The 22,939-nt window shown below is 31.3% G+C and overlaps 2 protein-coding genes and 1 pseudogene across 4 annotated transcripts; 2 read left to right on the top strand and 1 right to left on the bottom strand.

Annotated features, from left to right (window-relative positions):
• The first annotated feature begins 10,124 nt into the window (after window positions 1–10,124).
• LOC107843143 (E3 ubiquitin-protein ligase RZFP34) lies at window positions 10,125–15,552 on the top strand. Of its 3 annotated transcripts, none has more exons than XM_047403621.1 (13): window positions 10,125–10,232; window positions 12,090–12,233; window positions 12,323–12,410; window positions 12,503–12,562; window positions 12,695–12,727; window positions 12,818–12,895; window positions 12,982–13,025; window positions 13,697–13,737; window positions 13,952–14,034; window positions 14,121–14,212; window positions 14,454–14,523; window positions 14,794–14,835; window positions 14,933–15,552. In XM_047403621.1, exons 2-13 carry the CDS (start codon window positions 12,148–12,150, stop codon window positions 15,080–15,082), a joined length of 867 nt encoding a protein of 288 aa, XP_047259577.1. In that variant the 5' UTR covers window positions 10,125–10,232; window positions 12,090–12,147; the 3' UTR covers window positions 15,083–15,552. The 3 variants fall into 3 exon arrangements, with proteins under 3 accessions (XP_047259577.1, XP_047259576.1, XP_047259578.1); XM_047403620.1 differs by having other exon boundaries at window positions 10,159–10,271; XM_047403622.1 differs by lacking the exon at window positions 10,125–10,232 and adding an exon at window positions 10,287–10,350.
• Window positions 15,553–16,112: 560 nt separating this feature from the next.
• On the bottom strand, window positions 16,113–22,933 carry LOC124892292 (alpha carbonic anhydrase 7-like). Its single transcript, XM_047403619.1, has 7 exons — window positions 22,384–22,933; window positions 21,487–21,722; window positions 20,740–20,846; window positions 19,658–19,772; window positions 17,053–17,223; window positions 16,883–16,936; window positions 16,113–16,404 (listed from the first exon to the last, which is right to left on the bottom strand). The coding sequence occupies exons 1-7, from the start codon at window positions 22,481–22,483 to the stop codon at window positions 16,309–16,311; spliced, it is 879 nt and encodes a 292-aa protein (XP_047259575.1). The 5' UTR covers window positions 22,484–22,933; the 3' UTR covers window positions 16,113–16,308.
• Window positions 21,253–21,339, top strand: LOC124892294 (annotated as a pseudogene).
• Window positions 22,934–22,939: the final 6 nt, after the last annotated feature.

Raw genomic sequence — 22,939 nt, 5'->3', positions numbered from 1 at the left:
AATCCATATACCATACTGATACAGTTCATAAAAAATATAGCAACGAATTTATGGATAAAATTGTACCATTGTTATATAATATATGTGTGTGTGTGAATACATATAGAAATTGTATCTTTAGTGTATAGAATGCATATCCGTACCAAATTTGTATCAATATTGTATGAAGCTGTCAGAAAATGGCTAGAAAATAAAATTAGAATACAATGGCCTTTTTCAGGTCAGTAGTTTCATTCGAAGTGTTATTTATGTCATTTATAGTTTGGGTACAATTGCATGAATAGCAATTGGTTTCATTGTTGAGGCCCAATATCTTAGTTGGTTGGGCCAATACCCAACAGTTTTTTTTTGGACCAGAGCTAGAGTTGGGCTAACTATTGAGTTTATTGGGCTGGGCATCTCATTTGATGTGGGCTTGCTTACGAGTCCTATAAGCAGTTACAACATGCATACTATGCTCCCATTTGACTATAACTTTTGAAGTTGATATTGAAAAATTGAGTTTTAAAGTTGTGATTATTTAAGTTTGAACTTGAAAATATTTGAAAATCAGATTTTAAAAATCTAATACATTTCATGGCCAAACTGATATTTAAAAATAAATAATTACAATTTAATCTCTAAATCTATGATCAAACAGACATTTGAAATTTTTTAAGATCTACTCCGCAAAAGTTACAGTCAACCAGATATTTAGAGCCAAAATTTTAAAATCTACGGTCAAACAGACATTTGAAGATTAATTTTTAAGATGTACTCCCAAAATTTATGATCAAACAAATATTTAAAGACGGTTTTAAAATCTACTCTCAAAATCTATGGATAAACAGATATTTGAAGATAAATTTTTAATATCTACTCACAAAATTTATGATGAAATAGATATTTGAAGATAAATTTTTAAATTTTACTTCTAATATATATGGTCAAACAAATATTTGAAGACAAAATTTTAAAATCTACCTCCAAAATTTATGGTCAAACAAATATTTGAAGATAAATTTTTAAAAGTATTCTCAAAATCTATTATCAATCATATATTTGAAGATATATTTTTAAAATCTACTCTCTGATATATTTTTAAAATCTACTCTCAAAATCTATGATCAAATAGATAACTGGATATAATTTTTTAGAATCTAATCCCAGATCCTATGGTCAAAACTGATATTTATGGATAAATTTTTAAAATTTACTCTCAAAGTTCATGGCCAAACACTAGCTAAAAATATTCTACAAACCTTCTTTTTTGAATTTTTATTCAAAGTGACAAAGCTCACGATAAAAAATAATTTTGGTTTTATTTTTGATAATTTTTAACCACGATACGTATAATTAGTATAATATACATACATACATACATACATACATATATACATACATACATACATACATACATACATACATACATACACATATTACTTACTGATTTTATACTCAATATTTATCCATTATATTCTGAATATACATCAAAGCATGCATGATTAGCCTTAGAGCTGTCAGGGGCGGCTCAACCAATGTAGTGGCCCAAAGCAAAACTTCAATGAGAAGCCTTACGATTTTATTTGAAAAAAAAAAGTCCTATATTGTATATAATGCCTTGAAGTCTTTTTTTCCTTTTTATTTTTAGTTTTTTATATACGAATTTGTTATAATTCTCAGGACATCAATATCATATGCCTATTGAAATAATTTTCACAAAAAATAAATTATTTATGTTGCGTAAATATTATTAGATCATATTTATATGTTATAGAAGGTAAGCACCTTGTTTTCAAGATTTCAAATATCTTTAAAAAGGTATACCTATGGAGAAATTTATAATGACGATGTGGGATAATTTAAAATACTCTCTAACCCAATTTATGTCACACTTTTTGTTTTTCAAGATTCAAACTTTTGATTGTATGCTTATATATAGAATCATTACAGTTTTACAATAAAATTATTTATTACGAAAAAAACAACTCGTTAAATTCTCAAAATTCAAACACAATCACATAAATTGAGATAAAAATATATATATTATAAAATTTTGGGGTCCTTAAAATTAGGGGTCTAAAGCAGCAGCTTTAGCTGCTTCATGCTTCAGCCGGCCCTGAGAACTGTCAAAATGGGCTGACCTAACCCTATTCTAGTGGACTAAAAAATTAAATGGATTAGGACGGGTTAGTCCTTTTAACCAAAGGACCTTTAAAATAGCAATCAATCCAGACTTAAACAGGTCACGGGTTGGGAAAAGTTGGCTCTTCAGAAAAATAAAAGTAACCCGAAACATGATAAAGAAAATATTGTAAATACTAGACAATCACCAACTTTTATGTTTTCACTTTAATGGGTCTCCTACTAGTTTTTAGCATGTTATAAGCGTCCTACTAATACCTTTAGTTGATTGGCTCATGACATTTACTGTAATAAGTAGAGAAATGAAGGTTAGCTACAAATTTTATGGGAAAAATTTTAATATGATTAAGATAATAAATATAGGTATACACTACATAAAAGTTAGTAAGATTCTAACATAGAAGAGTCTAAATTTAAAAAACAGAATATTGCATTAAGACAGCAAGTACTAAATCATCATGAGTAAAAATAGTTTTTTAAAGTTCACAACTAAAAGCAGCTTATCAACCATTTTAAACACACAATAAGAACTTTCAAAAAATTAGTATCAACCAAAAGACGGATAAATTATAAGTAGCTAGTTAGAAAAATATTGACAAAATCCTAATTCTTAACAAATAAATGAGTAACTCAAAATATTTAATAACTATTTTTAATGTCTCAGTCCCGGATTGGCCTTTGAGTCTGACGGATTAGGCCTTTGAGGTCAACAGGCCAAGTGAGGTTGGACTTATAGCCTCATTTTTAAATGGGCTAAAAAATTTTAGTCCAACCCTACTTAATTAAAGAGTTGAGTTGGACCGAACTCATGGATCAAGCTTATTTTAACAGCTCTAATTAGCCCATTGATTTTTGTACTTCTCTTCAAAGTCCAAAATTTCTGTAAATTATGTGTTGAAGTTTCTTAGGTAAATTGGAAAAATTTTATACATAGCATTATTAGCATTCGTTTTTAAAATATATAATAACTTTTTATAACGTACACATACGATATCCACTCCTAATTAAAATAGCGTGAATATAATGTCTAATTTTATTGTATGTATATGTTTTCAAATAGAAATTGAATGTATAAATCTCTTTAAATCAAGCAAGTAAGCTAAGCAAGTCAACTCACTAATTTATTTGTTGATTTAGTTATGAACAAATAAATCAATGGGCGAATCATGCATGCTTTGATGTATATTCTATATATAATGAATAAATATTGAGTATAAACTCAGTAAGTAATACATACACATTGATTATATGTATCACAATTAAAATTATAAAGAAAGAATTAAAATTATTCTTTTATCGTAAGCTTTGTCACTTATGATAAAAATTCAAAAAAGAAAATTTGTAGAACATTTTTATCTAGTGTTTTGACATCGATTTTTAGTAACTTTCATTAATCGTCAAAAGCGTCAATTACAACGCCCAATAGGTCAGCACAACTTGCATAGTCTTAAGTATCCATCTCAGAAAATACCATTCCTATCAGAAACGAATCAATACATTAATTCTATAAACTTCTCACTAACTAGTAGGAACATTTACTAAGCAAAATTTTTGTATAGCCCACAGCCCTGATAATGCTAACACGTGCAAGCTTCTTTGCCGAAACTTTTATAGTAGCCTCATGTTTTTCAAATAGCCTCGTATTTCTCTTAATCCACAGAGTATAAACATACTCAGCATAAATCATCTTTAGCACTTTTGCCCTGTAACTTCTGCCTTTGGTATTGGCAACGATCCATTGTTGTATCCAAGCCCCTGAAATGGATGGTAAACTTAATCATAATCTGATTTTCAAATATTTCTAATTTTTCAAAAACTTGTTCAGACTAGTTTTTTTCGATTTTCAAAGAAAAAAAATTAAGTGAAATGCATGTCTAAATACACTTGCTCAGGATAGTTTCTCAACAAATAAACTTATAATTTTCTTTATCTTTTCTCAAAAATTGAGTCATGGCAGAAAAAAAGTATCTAGGACGTCAAAAGATTCCAATGGAGAAAATAGAAAACAAAGATAAAATTTGACCGCCGCTATAAAAATGTTGTGTACCGGTCATCTTTGTTTTCTATTTCACCATCAGAATTTTTTGACGTCCTCGGGTCTTTTTTTCAACCACAACTCAACTTTCAAGAAAAATTAAAGAAAATTATAAATTTATTGATAAGACTCAAGAAAATGTGTTGCTTATAAGAAATGAAACAAGATAACTATTTATAGCAAAGATTCCTCATAATTGTAATAAATTTCTAGCCAAAAACTATAATTGAAAGCAAATCTTTTCATGTTTTAAACCATATTACCAAAAATAAATTCATATTAATACTTAACTCACTCACCATAATGGTATTATTATAAGGAAATCATATTTCAAGGTCAAGAGGTAAATATGCAAACATACCTAATGACTTTACTAAATTATGGTAAGCAAGTGAGAATAAAATTTGAAATAAAAGAGTAAAGTTTATTTTACTAAAGTTTATTTTACTCCCTTAATATTTTAAAAAATAATATAAACATACATCTTAACTTATTATATTTATACAAATCTCCATTATAAAGTAATTATAAAAATTTCAATTAATTATGTATCTTCGACTCTTCGTTGGATGTATCATGGAGCTAATTTTATATCTCGATGGACCTAAAGTCGAAAAAAATATTTCAGGAGTGAATTATATATCTTTACAAAGGGAAAACGTATCTTTATTGGATATTATGTATCTTGACAAACTCGAAATCAAAAAATTATATCGGGACCTAATTATGTATCTTTATAAAGGAAAAATTTTCATTGGATGTATCGGGAGCTACTTATGTATCTCGACAGACTCAAATTGAAATTTTCAATAATTATATAAAATGTCAAAATTTTTAGTAATTAAGTTCCAAACTGTCGGTATTTATGTTATTTTAACTTTTTTAAAATGTCAAAAACGATATTTAGTAATATAAATTAGTATAAATAACATAAATTAGCCATTGGGTTTATTGTTTGGGCCAATATCATGGCTGGAATGGCCACAATGCATCCAACAGTTTCCTTTGGCCCAGTTTATTGGGTTGGGCCCTCTCATTGGTGATGGGATTGCTAGACCCAACTGAATGCCCAAAATGTACAACAACAACATACCCGGTATATTTCACAAAATGGGGACTGAGGAGGGTAAGTGCACGTAGTTCATACCGCTACGTCGGAGGTGAGGTAGAGAACTTATTTTCGATAGACTCCCGGCTCAAGACAAAAAATAGTTTTGAATACTAAAAATGTAAATAATATAAAGAAATTATGTGTTTTATGTAATATTGTTTTGATTTTTTTCTTTAGTATATTTGATTATATCAAATCTATCCTCTATTGACTCTAGCTTTGTGGTATTATATATTTGATTATGAGGTTTGCACTTTAGGTTTTCTTTTTATTCCTTGGGGTAGAAAATAGGTTGTATGTTAACTATTTATAAAATTATATTGTTAAGTTAATTGAGTCAACAAATAAATTCTGATCCAAGTTCATAACTATTTTCATTGCTAGATCTTGTGAAATTAGAATTTCATTTTCAACATAGAGCAATACCTAATTACATTTTCATTTTTTATTTATTTCATATTATCTATAACTAATTTCTGAAAATATAATTCATTCAATTCGTTTAAGTTTATGTAGGTTATTGATCCGTCTATTTATTACTTTGGCACGCTTCTGCTCAAATTGAATTACAAAAATTCTTGTCAAAATAATTTCAAAAAGACATTTTTTTATGTTCGATTTTGTTATATAATAATAAAGAAAAATAATAGTTTTATCAGGTAGTAAGAGTCAATTTTGGGTATCTAGTAAAAAAGTGATTGCCTGAACTATCTCATTTTAGGTGTTTTTAAGCTAAAATAATAAGCATTTTTTCAATATTTGAGTAAAATAAAATAAGTGTCTATGACTTACGTATCTAAGCAATAAGTTATAAGCTTATACAACCAGACTCAAAAAAAATATAAATAACAAATAAAATGATTAAAATTTAATAAGAATTGAACAAGCTGAGTTATGACTCACATTTCAATAATTTTAACACAAATAACTTTTAAACGCATAAATAATTCATCTAGCTATTAACTCAATTCATTTTAATTAAAAAAATTTCAGTCTAACTAGCCCATCTATTTAATAACACCTCTAATATCATAAAAATAATATAAACAAAGACTAGCAACTCAACCATCTTTGTCCACATTAATTATTAGATGGACAAATATTTTTTTAATATAAATATCTTATACAGTTGATACAGTTAATCTTAAGGGGAGATCAATACTTCTCAAACTCCATTTTCTGGATATAATTCGTTCAGAATTATACGCCGACATCCCGAGGTTTTTTATGGACTGAAGTAAGTTTTTCTACTTTTATGTCTACAAAAATATCATCCAATTTGCATAGTCATTTTTTTTTTTTTTTCAAATTTATGATATATTTGCAATTTACTTTTAATTGTTGAAATTATTTCAAATTTTTTATTTTATTTTTATTTTTATTTTATTTTTATAAAAATTAGTTTAACCGCACGTGCCTCGCACATGTAATTTTTAATTATTTAAAATTTAAAATTAAATCATTTTATCTATTACAGAGTTTTGTAATGAAGTGCAAAAAATTTAAATCACTTTTCAAAAATTCTTAACATTTTAATATAATAATATAAATATAAACATATATTTTAGTGTAAGTATATATATTTTACCATCAGAGTTTTAAGTGGTTGATGGATTACCACTTTTGCGTTTATGATACAGTACCTTTTCCCCTTATTGTCAGAGGTAAGAGAGACACATCATTTTAATTATATTTGTGCTCCGATTGTTTTTTCTATATTAAATTTTTTTTCTTAATTTTAAAGTTAAATTTTCACAAAATCATTAATTACATACTTCTTACGTACTTAAAACTTTTAAAAGTTAAGTACTTCTTAAATTTTTCTTATTGTAATGCTTTTATATTTATTTTTAGATTTAGAATTCTTAAACTAACGAAAAAATATTAATTGTTATTAATTTTGATGACTTTTGATAAGAAAAGGTCTTACTATACATATTTAATTAATTTTCTATTCATAAATATTAAAAAAACAATGAAAAATAAATTTTGTCTAAAGCAGAGACTTTTAATCAAGTGCAAAAAATTCAAATAACATTTCTAAGACCCTTCACACTTTTAATATAGTACTAGGTTAATTGCACGTGCCTCGCATGCGTAATCTTTGATTATTTAAAATTAGACGATTCTGTCTATTACGAGAAGTTTTAATGAAGTGCAAAAAATTTAAATCACTTATAAAAAATGTTTCATACTTTAACATAATAATGTAATAACATTATTTTATTATAAACAGACATATATATAGAATAGTTTTCTTATTCTAACGTTTTTATATTTATTTTTAGATTTTTCAAATCTTCTTAAAATCAAATCTAGTTGATTTAGAATTCTTCAACTAACGAAAAAAACATAGTTTTCATCAATTCTGATAACTTCTAATAAGAAAAGGTTTCATATACATATTTAATTAATATTCAACTCATAAATATTAGGAAAGCAGTGAAAAAATAATTTTATCTAAAACAGAGACTTTTAATCAAGAACAAAAAATTAAAACAATATTTCCAAGACTCTTTACATTTCTAATATAGTATAGATAACTTCATCATTTATATCAGCCGCCTACCAATGATGAGAATTAACAATGTTGTTTCATTTTTTTGAACTAATCGAAAAATGCATACTTTTTTTTTTGGTTTCTCATCCGGTGTCCGTGTAACACTCCAACTTAGGAAGGAGTCTCACACCGGCAAAGCACAGGAGAGATGCTGGGTATATAAGTGAGAAAGTCTTACTCCCTAGTGACGCGTTTTAAAGCCGTGCGGGCCTGGGCCTAGAGCGAACAATATCACTAGTGGGTTGGGACGTGGCAGGGGTATCTCGGGCCTGTGTGGTTCAGGATGCTCGTCGCGGCCAGGGCCTCGGGTCGTGACAGAATGGTATCAGAGTCGCTCCTGTGTTGTCCCCGTTGATGTGGACTAGAGTTCAAATTGAGTATAGGTAAATTCTGGTAAGACGGGACAAACCTCAATCCTGAGTCTAGGCAAATCCCATTAGATGGGGCAAACCTCAGCGAGGACGCTGAGTCCATAAGGAGGGTGTATGTAACACCCCAACTTAGGAAGGAGTCCCACATCGGTAAAACACAGAAGGGATGCTGGGTATATAAGTGAGAAAGTCTTACTCCTTAGTGACACGTTTTAAAGTCGTGCGGGCCTGGGCCCAGAGCAGACAATATCACTAGTGTTTTTGGGATGTGGCAGGGATTTCGGGCCTGTGTGGTTCGGGATGCCCGTCGCGGCCAAGGCCTTAGGTCGGGTCGTGACAGTTCGGTCCCCGCATTGGAGTTCGACTAATCCAAATTTGCGTAGTGTAGGGCCCCATTTGGGGAGAAACGCTCCCTACCAAAAAATTTCCATACCCAAGGCTCGAACTCGAGACCTCTAGTTAAGGGAGGAACAATTCCATTCACTGCACCACATTCTTTGGTGGTGAAAAATGCATACTTGATGAGAAAAAGATTATTCACACAAAGTTGAAGGAGTATATTAAAGAACAACGAGTTGCTAGAGCTGTTAATTTTTTTTTAAATGCATTGTTTTCACTAAGAACTATAAACGGAATGCTAATGCACTATTTTTTTGTAGAGTAAATGCACTGTTTTCACTAAGAACTATAAACGAAATGCTAATGCACTGTTTTCACTAAGAACTATAAACGAAATTTTGAGGCACACACCAACTTAACGGGGGTCCTCTTATCCTCTGGACTAATTAAAACCGTATTTTTGACAACCTTGAGTGCCTACGTGTGCCTACATGGACCTTCAGTATGTTGATTCACGCAATGTGCCATGTAAGCCTTAAGTTTGTCAAAATATAATTTTAATTAGTCCAGGGATAATATAACCCCCTTTAAATTGGAGTCGTTTATAATTTAGAGTGAAAATAGTGCAATTTCTGAAAGAATGTGGATCTTCAAATAATTAGGAAATTCGAGAGTAAAAGAAGAAGACTTAGAATACAGAGAAAGATTGAATCTGAAAATAGTAGAGAGAATTGAGAGAGAAGAGCACGATAAGAACATATCAGATTTCTTCACACCTCATACATCAAATTGAATGTAGTTACACTCCAGCCAAGCAGATCTCGACGCTTCATTTCGTCTAATCTTGACCGTTCATTTATTATCAGAATACCGTTCATGGTAGTTAGACCTCAGTCCTCAAACAACGTCGCACTTACCATTCCCTCCATTTCTCATTTCAAACCTAGAATATTGCAGTATACTATTGTCCGTTTACTTTCTCCCTCCGACTTCCTAAACTAGAGTTATTGACTCAAACAAAATGATACCCGACTATAGGTAAGTGAATTCTTCAGTTTTTGAAAGAAATTCACTCTAAAAGCTAGTACCTCAATGTCGACTCTTCACCACCTGAAACTGCAGTATCATTTAAGGGTTAAGTTGTTCGCTTTTTAAAACGGTACGTGAACTAGATTCAGAACAAAATAAATCCTAGTTATATTCCAAATCCCAATTAAACTCTATTTCGTTGCTCGCACCACGACGTTCACTCTTTGCCACCCAAGATTATAATATGTTCCCAGAATTGAGTTATTCACCCATTAAAGCGGTGTGCGAACTAGATTCAAAACCAAAAAAGAAAAATCTCAATTATATCAAACTTTCCATTTTTAAAATAATAATTACTAAATCTACGTAAATCTCCATGAATAGAATCAAACCTTATTCCGTCGCACTTCTTTTTTTAAACAAATAAATTATCAATTCTATTTTTGCAGTCAAAAATACAGCTTAGCATAACACTATCGTGTCTCCACATCATCAATAAACTCAAAAAGGCAAAGAAAAATGCTTTAAAAAAAAAAAAAAAAACTACTAATATAGGTGGGGTGTTTACAGTTATACATAAACAAAGTTGTTATGCAATTTTGTTCCTTTGTTCTCTTTTTCTTATCTATAAAAATCACTTTCAATGTCATCATTACTGAAAAGGTGGGTCAGTTTCAAGAACTTTTTTGCCTCTTTGAATTTGTATGTACAGTGCTTTTTTTTTTTCTCCTATTTAAAGGGTCTGATTTTTAGTTCATTTTCAATGTTTTCTTTGTAAAAGGTCTGGTTTTCTTGTTCAGTTTCAATCTCTTCTTGATATCATAATTAGTTGAATTTCTGTGTCTTTTTTCAGTACTCATTTGATGAAATTTTCTTGATTTCGTAGGGGTGAGGAGAGTGGGAGAGTGGGGTTTTTTTTTTTTTTTTTTTTTTTTTTAAAAACTCAGTTTCAGTGTTTTTTAATGTCTGAATTTGTTAAAGACATGATTTTTAGTTCAGTTTCAATCTTTTCTTGATGTCTGAATTTATCTATCTTTTCGTTATTAGTTGAATTTCAGTGTTTTTTTTTTCAATACTCATTTGATGAAATTTTCTTGATGTAGTAGGAGTGAAGAAAGTGATTTTTTTTTCTTAATAAGAATCTCAGTTTCAGTGTTTTTTAATGTCTGAATTTGTTAAAGATATGATTTTTAGTTCAATTTCAATGTTTCTGATGTCAGAATTAGTTGAATTTCAGTGTTTTTTCAGTACTCATTGATGAAATTTTCTTAGCAAAAGGTCCGATTTTTAGCAAATGTCTGATTTCTTGTTCAGTTTCAATGTTTTCTTGATGTCTGAATTTATCTATATTTTTGTTATATAGTTCAAAGGTTTGATTTTTAGTTCAGTTTCAATAATTTGATGTTATAATTAGTTGAATTTCAATGTTTTTTGAGTACTCATTTGATGAAATTTCTTGATTCACTGTTTTCTAATGTCTGAATTTGTTAAAGACATGATTTTTTGTTAAGTTTCAATGTTTTGATGTCTGCATTTGTAGTTGTTTTGCTATAATTAGTTGAATTTGAGGGTTTTTGTCAGTACCCATTGGAAGAAATTTCTTGATTTAGTAGAATTGGGTGAATGGAGTTCAGTTTTAGTCCTTTTTGATGTCTGAATTTGTATGTTTTATTTTCTTGGTTAAAGGTTTGTTTTCTTGTTCAGTTTCAACCCTTTGTTGGTGTCAACAGTTAAATGCTGATGTTTAGTTCAGTTTCAATCTGTTTGATTTTTCGTTCAGTTTTTGTCTTTTTTGATGTCTGAATTTGTATGTTTTTTTTTTCTTTTTTGGTTCAGTTTCAACCCTTTGTTAGTGTCATTGTTAAATGTATGATTTCTGATTCAGTTTCGATCTTTTCTTGATATCTGAAACTTTCCACTTTTTGTTATAGTTAAAAAGGTTTGATTTTTAGTCCAGTTTCATTCTTTTTTGATGTCTGAATTAGTTGAATTTGATGGGTTTTTTCAGTACTCATTGGAAGAAATTTATTGATTTAGTGGTGAAGAAAATGGAGTCCTATCTATCTATCTTTGACATATAGTTAGAAGTCATTTATCTCAGTTTCAGTCTTTTTCTGATGTGTGAATTTGTGCATCTTTTTTCATAAGTCAAAGATTTGATCTTTACTTCAGTTTCAGTCTTTTCTTGATTGTCTGAATTTGTACATCTTTTGTCATAGTTAAAAGGTCTGATTTTTGCTTCAGTTTTAGTCTTTTTTTCTAAGGGAAGCCTTGGCGCAACTGGTAAAGTTGCCTCCATGTGACCAGAAGGTCATAGGTTCGTGCCGTGGAAATAGCCTCTTGCAGAAATGTAGGGTAAGGCTGCGTACAATAGATCTTTGTGGTCCGGCCCTTTCATGGACCCTACGATTAGCGAGAGATTAGTGCACCAGGCCGCCTTTTTTTCAGTCTTTTTTAGTTCAGTTTCAATCTTTTGATGTCTAAATTTGTATATATTTTGACATGATTAGTTGATTTCAGGGATTTTTGAGTACCCATTGGAGAAAAGATTCTTGATTCAGTGGAACTGGTGAAGAAAATGGAGTGTACTTTGAATAAACAGATGACCACTCTTCCTTTATCTGATGATGAATCTTTTATGGAGATGGGTGCTGGGAATTATGGGTATTTTCTCTTTTTTTTTTCTTTGTTTCAATACTTTTAAGTTCATTTTCATGATTTTTGTTAATATTTCTTTCGTTTTTCTACGTTAGGTGTGCGCATTATCGGAGGAGATGCAAAGTTAGAGCACCTTGTTGTGATGAGATATTTGATTGCAGGCATTGCCATAATGACTCAAAGGTAGATACTTTTTGATATTCAGTTGAACTTTTGGTTTTTCCTCTTCTTCATTTTACGCGAGGATTAATCATTGTTTTCCAATTCTTCATCAGAATGCTTTAGATGTTGATCCACTAAGACGCCACGATCTTCCTCGCCATGACGTTAAAAGGGTTAGTTTTCAATGTTTGGGATTAAAGTATAGTTGCTGTTGTAGAATGCAGCTAGCTATATCATTTATCACCCAATGTTTATCAAATCGAGAAGAACTCAAGAACCTATGCTTTCTCTGTATGTCTTTTCAGGTCATTTGCTCATTGTGTAATACCGAACAGGATGTAAGTTTCCTCCATCTTAAATGACTCGATTCAAGTCTTTATAAATGTTGAACTGAGGTTAAATTTACTTTGTCGTTGATTGTCCATTAGGTTCAACAAACGTGCATCCAATGTGGGGTTTGCATGGGGAAGTACTTTTGCTCAAAGTGCAACTTCTTCGACGATGATGTAAAATTCTTTACATAATTTGTCGTCTACAATGTTGTTTGCTCAATATTTATACTATGCTTAAACAAGATGGTTTTTATCTATAGGTTTCGAAGAATCAATACCACTGTGATAAATGTGGAATCTGCAGGTTAAAATCTTTCTCATACTGTTCATCATTGTCGTCTTATCGGTTCTTTAACGCATTTTCCTAAATTACACCATATTCGTGTTAACACAAAGGCAAACAGCATCTGGGACATATGCCAGTCCATAGTCACAAATAGTCTGAAGGCAACCTCCCTTACGGAGGTGCTTTGTTTTAGGTACATGCTAAATAATGTCCCATTAACGAGTTACATATCTAGTTAGGATTACTTGTGGTTGATTATAGATGGCATGATTTACGAATGATTCAGTGTAGCGTAGTATTCTTGTATCGCTTTTCTTTCTATACCTGCACTACATACTCATAGGTAAAAGGACACGAGCTATGTTTCTCGGACTCTCTAGAATGTTGCCGTACCCATGTCATATCCTCAAAAAATGCACTACTTTTAGAGGATCCGACAGGCAGCCGACGAAAGAGTCCGAGCAACGTGGGAATTAGTTCTTGTACTGTGCAACTCTATCAAATGTTAACCCCGTTCCAGCCCATCAAAGCGGCCAACCCGTGTTTCAGATGAATTAATGTTTCTACACCGGCGCCATTTGAGTTGACTTACATTAGTTGGTTGGCGCTTCCATTTTATATTTCTGCTGACGTAACGTTGCATCTAATATATTATTCTTCATTTTCCTGCTCAAAACATTTGAAAACAGAACGGGTGGCGAGGAGAATTTCTTTCACTGCGACACATGTGGTAAGTGTAATTAGCTATATTAGCTATAAAAGCTCTTATTAGCTATATTGGTCAGACTCTCTAAAAGTGTTGCTCGTGCGCATCGGATGCTGCAAAGGTAGTGCAGTTTCGGTGGATCCGACATCAGTACAACAACATTGTTGGAGGGTCCGAGCAGCACAACTTATTTGGTTGTATTTAATTTGTTAGTTATGTAACATCTGTTCTTTTGCAGAATGCTGCTATTCAACTTCACTCAAGGAATCACATACTTGTATAGAAAGAGCGATGCACCACAATTGCCCTGTTTGCTTCGAGGTAAATGCAGAATTCCGAACATAAAAAGATTTTTAGGCGATAACCATGAAAGCTTTCACCTCTTGATTCTTAGCAACTTCATGCAGTACGTATTCGATACAACAAAGAATGTTATCTCCTTGCCTTGTGGTCACACCATGCATCTGGAATGTGTACTGCAGATGGAAGGATATTTCCAGTAAGTTCGACGTGTTACGATTTTCTATGAACAATCAATTCCTTAATGATCCTACAACAGAACACCCCTCCAGATTCGGTCTACGTTGCTCGAACTCTTCGAAACCATTGTTGTTTGTTTGTCGGATCCTCCAAAACCTATGCGTTTTTGGAGGATTCGACATGGGTGCAACAACGTTTTTGGAGGATAACATAAATTTTGGTTGCATTGTGCTCGGTTCCAACAATTTATGCGTGTGCAGGTATTCTTGTCCTCTTTGCTCAAGATCATATTGTGACATGTCTTCAATCTGGGAGCAACTGGACCAGGAGGTACATACTACATACTCCCTCCGTTTCAATTGTTTGTCTAATTTTGACTTGACGTGGAGCTTAAGAAAATAAAGAGTCTTGACATGTCACGTGGGAAGTTAGAATTCTAGAGTTTCCGAAAAAGGAAAGAGAGTTTTTCTTCTAAACGGACTAAAAAGGAAAGTAAGACGACCAAATTGAAACGAAGGTAGTAGTTACTAAGCTGATTGATGTTTTTTTCCCCGAATATTCTCTTCAAACTGACAAGCTTCGTCTATTTTCTAATTCAAGGTTGCATCAACACCTATGCCTGAAATGTATCAGAACAAGATGGTATGAAACCGAAACCAGTTTGTCGATCCACTTGAAATTTCGTACAAGAATTTGATCGCCTTATCTTATGTTTGAGCTTCTTCGTTTTTCAATTTAGGTTTGGATTCTTTGCAATGACTGTGCAGTAACGTCTGAGGTTAACTTCCATATCGTGGCACTGAAATGTCCTAGTTGCAAATCCTATAATACAAAGCAGATAAGAGGAGGCAATACTTCATACGCGAATATCACAGAAATGGTCAGTTGAGGTTCTTAACCGCGATATTGGACCAGCACTTTTCGTCAAATTACTGTTGGAAAGCGTTGGAACGATGAACTGGTATGATTATTGCGTCATTTCTTTCGACAAGTTAATCATGGGAAGCATCAAGGAGTTGTGGAACATTCTTCACTTATTATTTCAGTTCAGGCGTATTTAGGGTTTTAAGTTTATGGTCTCTGAAGTCTGTCCTTTTTTACTTACTAGTATCGAGATAGGTTGTGTATACGTATTAAGTGGAGTCCTAGACGCATATATAAGGTATGAAGCAAAGCTACTGAGTTCTGTCGAACTCATATCATGTACTGTAGATCCGCCTCTTATCTATCTCTATGCAAGTTTAGTTTCTCGATTTGATAGTAAGTTTGTTATGTCGATATCTTGAAATGTCAACTGATGGCATGTTTGTATAAAGATTAAGCAGAAAAGATAGCAAGTTAATATGCATTTGATGACTACATTTATTGCTGTCACTTTGAAAATGTAACCGGTAAAGTTGCTGTCATGTGACCAAGAGGCTACGGGTTCGAGCCGTGGAAACAGCCTTTGACAGAAATGCAAGGTAAGGCTGCGTACGATACACCCTTGTGGTGGGGCCTTCCTCGGACCCTATGCATGGCGGCAACTTTAGTGCACCGAGCTGTCCTTTATTTGTCCTTTGAATCTGTCTAGCCGAGGGTTTATCGGAAACCTCTCTACCTCACCTCCGAGGTAGTGGTCGGTACGAACTGTTTACATTTTACCCTCCTCAAACCTCACTTTGTGTCTAGGTATGTTGTTGTTGTTATTGTTGATCTTTGAATCTGATATTCGAAACTCATTAATTTGACTAATCCGGGTAGATGCCGTGTAGGGCCCACTTAAGGCGGAGACTCTATCTACGATGAATTTTTTCATTCTTGAAGCGTAATCGGAGACTTCTGATTAAGAGCGGGTAAATCTCATCTACACCAAATTGAAAACACGATTTTCCTTTATCAGAGGTTTTGGTTTCGAGTGTTTAGAATCGAAAAATCTATGCGCAATATGAATCTCGATATTCCAAATCTCTAAAAGAGTAATATAACAATTGTAACCACTAAATTTTACTTAAGGTAGAGGGATAAGTACTTCTCGATGTAATTCGAGTTCTGAATATGAACGACTGTTTCGTTAGAAAGTCCTTTACGTTATAAGCAAGACTTCCCAATGTAAAATTCAAAATTAGTCAAGCTTCAAAGCTGGCACGACGGATATTCACATTCTTTAGAGTAAAGATGGATCCTTCTCTTGTTACGTGGTTGCAAAGGCCTTGCATTACGTACAGCATGCTGAAAACAAAATTCAAATAATAATAATAAAATAATAAATAAATAAATTATTTTTGTTAGTAATACATATAAATTGAATTCTCTAAAAAGATAGTGACTAAAAAATAATAATCAAACCTTATTTCCACTTATTAAGTAAATCAAGCTAAGATGCACATAATTATAGTTTTAGATAATTATAAGCTATGTTTTTTTATTCAATAGAAAACATTTGAAAAGCTACTTTAAAAATGTTACGTCCACTATTTCATTTTTATGTGTATTAATTTGATCTGATGCAGAATTCAAAAAATCATTTTAAAAAAAAAACTTTTGAATGTTATATTTTATACTAAAGATAGATCTAATATTGTAATACCAAATTGTATTCGAATATTTGCTATCTTAAATATGGAATATTGGAATTGGAATATTAGAACTAAAATATTATCAAAAATATTTTTTTTTTTAAAATAAATTATTAGAAATGAGAACTTACATCATGGACAGCTTCTCGAAGCAACTTAACTTGAGATTTGGAAACAGGTTGTACCTAAAATAAATAAAGTAGTATTTCTAATTAATAATATCAAATAAACTTAAAATTAATTCTAATATCATAGTATATATATATATGTCCTATGAATTAATTAAAATTTTTAATTTTACCTTCTTGTTAACTAACCAAGTGACACCTTCTGTGCATGGAGGGGTAGTAAGTGAACCTTTGTACTTATAGTAACTTTTGCCATAATTAGTAGTAACATAACTTGGATTAATTATGCCCAAGTTACTTTCTTCACCTTCTTGATCAACCATGGATAGTAAATGTCTCCTCAACTATAATTAAATAATCACAAAAAATGAATCAAAATCAACAAGAGTAGCAAGTATAACAATAATGACATGTTAAGTATAATTCTACGAGTGCGGCTTGGGAAGGATAGAGTATACATGGACATATATTATTTCTACCTTGTAGAGATATGCCGAGTGTAATTCTATGAGTGCGGTGTGGGAAGGATAGTGTATACATGGAGATATATATTATTCCTACTTTGTAGAAACATGTCCAGTGTAATCCTACGAGTGCGATTTTGCGAATGATAGAGTATACATGGACATATATTATTCCTACCTTGTAGAGACATGTCCAGTGTAATTCTACGAGTGTGGTTTGGAAAGGATAGAATATACATGGACAAATATTATTCCTACCTTGTAGAGACACGTCCAGTGTAATCTTACAAGTGTAGTTTGGGAAAGATAGAGTATACATGGACATATGTTATTCCTACCTTGTAGAGACATGCCCAGTATAATTCTACGAGTGCGGCTTGGGAAAGATAGAGTATGCTCGGACATATATTATTCCTACCTTGTAGAGTCAAGTCCAGTGTAATCCTGCGAGTGCGGTTTTGGGAAGGATAGAGTATGCATGGACATATATTATTCCTACCTTGTAGAGACATATCCAGTGTAATCCTACATTACAGTTTGGGAAGGATAGAGTATACATGGACATATATTATTCCTACCTTGTAGATACATGTCCAATGTAATTCTACGAGTGCGATCTGGGAAGGATAGAGTATGCATGGACATATATATTATTCCTACCTTGTAGAGATGTCCAGTGTAATCGTACGAGTGTGGTTTGAGAAAGATAGAGTATATATGGACATATGTTATTCCTACCTTGTAGAGACATGCCCAGTATAATCCTACGAGTGAGGTTTGAGGAAGATAGAGTATGCATGGACATATATGATTCTTACCTTATAGAGACACGTCCAGTGTAATCCCGCACATGCGGTTTTGAAAAGGATAGAGTATGCATGGACATATATTATTCCTACCTTGTAAAGACATATCTAGTGTAATCCTACAGTGCAGTTTGGGAAGGATGGACATATATTATTCCTACCTCATAAAGACATGTTCAGTGTAATCCTACGAGTGCGGTCTGGGAAGGATAGAGTATATATAGACATATATTATTCCTACGGTTTGAAAAGGATAGAGTATACATGGACATATATTATTCCTACCTTGTAGAGACATGCCCAGTATAATTCTACGAGTGCGGAAGAGACACGTCCAGTGTAATCATGTGAGTGCGGTTTGGGAAGAATAAAGTATACATGGACATATATTATTCCTCACTTGCAGAGACATGCCCAATGTAATCCTACGAGTGCGGTTTGGGAAAGAAAGAGTATACATGGACATTGCATAAGTAAGGTATTTTTTTTTTTCGCTTAAAAGAAATATCATAAGAGAAGAAAGAAGTTCATGTAGGTCGGATCCTAGCGTATTTGTGCAAAGCAGTAACTATTTAAAAGCCTTGCACCAGTGCCAGTTGAACCTTTTTCGGTCTCTTTCAGCGGCGGGCTTGCCCTTTCTATTAGTATTGAAACACTACAGAGCGAGTTGCTCTTCTAGGCGGGCAGCTGTGTGACAACACTACAGAGAAAACAACGCTTTCGTGTAGCATGCTATTGTCTCAAATCCTTTACGAGATAGTGCGGTTTGGGAAGGATAGAGTATACATGGACATTTATTATTCCTACCTTGCAGAGATAGAGAAGTTGCTTCAAATAGACCCGTAGCATAAAACTAAATAACGTTTCGTCGTATGTACAAGAGTGAGTATAAAGGAGTATATATACATCGAAGTGAAATTTTGATGCAACGATAAAATTATTTCTGTGTCCTATAAATACGTTACAAGATCAAGTTGTAAAATTAGACGTAAGTTTGCATCAAGGCAGATTGTCTACGTTGCACCCCTTAAAATGCAACCCTCCCACTAACGTTTGCCAAACTTTGTGTACTCAACTGCCCTTTGTAAAGAATTATATAATAAATGTACGTAATATATTATCTAAAAATTACACAAATATGCAACTTATATTTTTAATATCACAAAAAATCCCAACTCCTTAAACATATTACAAAAATTTCAATATATACACAGAATGCTATGTATATGTCGGTTATGTTATATATATTAATAGGGAGAGACAGTAACGTAATTAAAAAAGTAGGAGAGTGTAATTACTTTCAAAAGAATTGGTATTTATGTCATTTATACGTATATTATTACTGATGATTCATATAGCCAACTTAACTTATTTGGAATTAAGGTGCGGTCGTTATTCCTTTTTCTATTCCCACTAAGTGTCTCGTATTTATTTTGAGATCCAACTAAATTGCATTTATTATTGACAAAAAATAGACTTAACAAAAAAGATTAAAAAAAATTACTTACTATAAAAAGAAGTGTATCTGGTCTGCCAAATTTGTAAAGAACAGCATTAACAACAATCTTATTTTCCAACTTCTCATCAGTGTTATGATGAACCATATGTAATTCCAAGGCATACCTATTATTCAAATAATACCAAAAAAAATAAAAAATTAAAATAGACAAAATTGGCCACAAAAGAAGATTAAATGATTACTACCAATTAATCATTCTACTTAAAAATAATTTAACTTTATTCTTAATATATAGTAATTTATAATCACACAAATATTTTTGACTTATTCCAACACATTAAAGACCACAAAAACCGTTTCAACATCCAAAACAATAAAACTAGAATAAACATTAAAAGCCACTTTAAGTAATGAATAAATATTTATTAAGATTTTGATACAAAAGAACTTTTTTGCTATTAAAATATTCATATCTTTCAAAGGAAAAAAGTTCAAAACATCTTGAGATTTAAGCAATTGCGAATTATATAACTAGTAAATATGTTCCCTTCATGTTAATATATTTTATTTTTTAGAGGGAATTATGCTTACTTATTTTTTTAGTATAGAAAGCTATTGGATTTGTTATGACTTCTTGCTACCGTCCGACCACAACTGAGATTGCCCGTAATCAAGAATAGAATAATACAACAAAGAATATATGGGTGTTATGTTCTCTTAAAGTATTAAAACGATCTTGAAAAAGATTACGCGAAATCAGACACAAAGATACCACACGAATAAGGAGATACCACACGAATAAGGATTAAGTGAAATATTAAATATCAATCTTGCTTGAAAATCATCGTAGCTTAATTTTTGGTGGATAATATTTTGGTAATCAGTTTTATTAGGTCTTCAATTAACATTTATTTCAGATAATTACACGTAATTATCTTATAATTACCTTATAAGTGATTTGACCGTGTATAGAATACTATATTATTAATTGGTTTATAACTACTCAGAACAAAATGAGAAAAAATAATTAATTTTATCTTAAGCTTCTAAAACGATAAATAATTTAAGATAATTATTTTTAAAAAATTACGACAGATAATTTAAGACGAGAAAATAAGATATTATTGTTACCTTCTACCATTAATAGTATGTTCAGAAGGAGAATGCCAATGAATTTGTAGAAGAGGGTACTTTGTGCCATTCATCAAAATTGATCCAGCATCCCCATGCCAATGCAACTGCATAAATAGAGAAAGATTTAGAATTTGAATTATACGTTCAAGATTTTGGAATTCTATCGCAGTTTGTTTGATTTTTTTGATTTGTTATTAATTATGTCTAGTTGTCTAATGAATTTTTTTAACGTATATATAATTTGAGCTAAAATTACTGAATTTGAGCGAATTCATGAACCTATAACTATACATCCTCTAATCCATAAATAGTACGAGTAAAAATTCAGAAATCACCATTTTTCGAAAAACTTGAAAAGGAAACATCAGGTTGGAATTTGAAACTCTACTTTTCAAAGATAATAATACTAAAGAAATGGTCAGTGAACGCTAGTTCTACCTAATAGTACTCACCTGTCTTTTCACAAAGAGTTTAACTTTTATTCAGTGATAGAATATAGTATTAAAAAAAGTAATTTAATTATAACGATAAATAAAAGATTAGCACGACCCTTACGCAAGGAGGACACACACAAATTAAGAAATGATCCAATTATTTATTTATTATTTTTCTATGGTGACATTGAATGTATTGATCATGATATCACTTGTTATTTGTAAGAGAAGAAAGAATAATTTACAATAAACTTAATTTAAAGCCATTAGAATATTCTAAAAATGGTGAAACATTTTTTTAACAACTTACTGAAATATCATGGCCTCTATTTCTTAGAGTAGAATTAGAAGGCTTGTATAGTTTTTTGTGACCCAATTTTCTCTTTTTTTTGATTCCACAACTTGATATATCAATTGGAGATTGCATTTTTCCAATCTTGCAAGTTTTCCATTCTTTATGTAATTCTCCCCATTTACTTGGACCTTTCTTACTCCCTTCCTTATAACTAAACTCCACTTGATCTTCTACCTCATCATCATGATCCTCTACAAAATCACAAACATAAAAAATCTGACGTTAAGGGTGTATAAAATTAAATACACACTCATAATAACTAAAATTTCGTATATATGTACAACATAATTTCCGACGAAAGGTGTGCGCCTGACCACCCTTTGATATAGGTGGCTGGCTCCGCCCATGGAGTAGGAGAAACATAAGAATATTGAGAGGTGAATCAGGATCTATAGAGTCGTTGAGTTTAAAACAAAAATCTAATGAGTACATTTTCGCTGACCACTTCCTTGCATGTCTTTGAAAAATAGAAATAGTCGTTGAGTGGTAAAATTTTAAGACGATGTCATGGAGTTTCATATTCGTGGAAATAGAAAGTCCATTTAATTGATGCATATTATCTTTCAAATGCATGGGTTGAAAAGTGATTATTTTCGAATGCAACTCAATAATTTGAACAAAAAAAAAAAAAATAGATTCAGATGAACCTAAAAAACCTCATAAAGTGCATATGAGCTCAAGCTTTAGTTTTGATTCTATAAATGAATTTAGAAATCTACTAATTATGTACATATTGAAAATTCTGAAACTAATAACATAATTAGACTGTAAGTTCGATGACAAATACAAAATCATGAGAACCCATTTAAATTCTGAATGTGTCTCTACTAAGATATGAATAACATTACATACCACCATTTTTTTGACCAATGGATGTTGCATTCAAGAATAGAGGCAAATAGAGAAGAAATCCAAAAATGATCAAAATTGGATAGTAATTTTTTTTCTTCATCCTGAGAGAAACTTTATTTGGTTTTTGGAGTGGTCTAAAATAAAATACATATTTAAAGGAATCTTAACAACTTCTTCTTAGTAGTAGGGGAATATAGATATTGACTAATTCATTATTATTAACAACCATTTCAAAAATAAAAAAAGAAATCCCTTAATACATGTTTTTCTTAATAAATCTTCATAAATCATTTCCTAATATCATGGAATTATTGTTTAACCTTTAATGTAAAAATCTAGATAATATCCCTTTGTGGCCTTAATTGGTTGTCTAATTTGCTTATGGTATTCTTTTGTTGCGATATATTTCATATTATTTTTTTCAATGTTATTATTTCGAATTATTGTTTTACCTTTGATGTAAAAATCTAGATAATATCTGCCTTAATTAGTTGCCTAATTTGCTTATGGTGTTCTTTTGTTGGGATATATTTCAATTTGATTGATATTATTTTTT

Source organism: Capsicum annuum, unplaced genomic scaffold (genome assembly GCF_002878395.1).
Source record: "Capsicum annuum cultivar UCD-10X-F1 unplaced genomic scaffold, UCD10Xv1.1 ctg4553, whole genome shotgun sequence".
NCBI classification, from domain to species: domain Eukaryota; kingdom Viridiplantae; phylum Streptophyta; class Magnoliopsida; order Solanales; family Solanaceae; genus Capsicum; species Capsicum annuum.
This window is presented reverse-complemented; position numbering and strand designations above follow the sequence as displayed.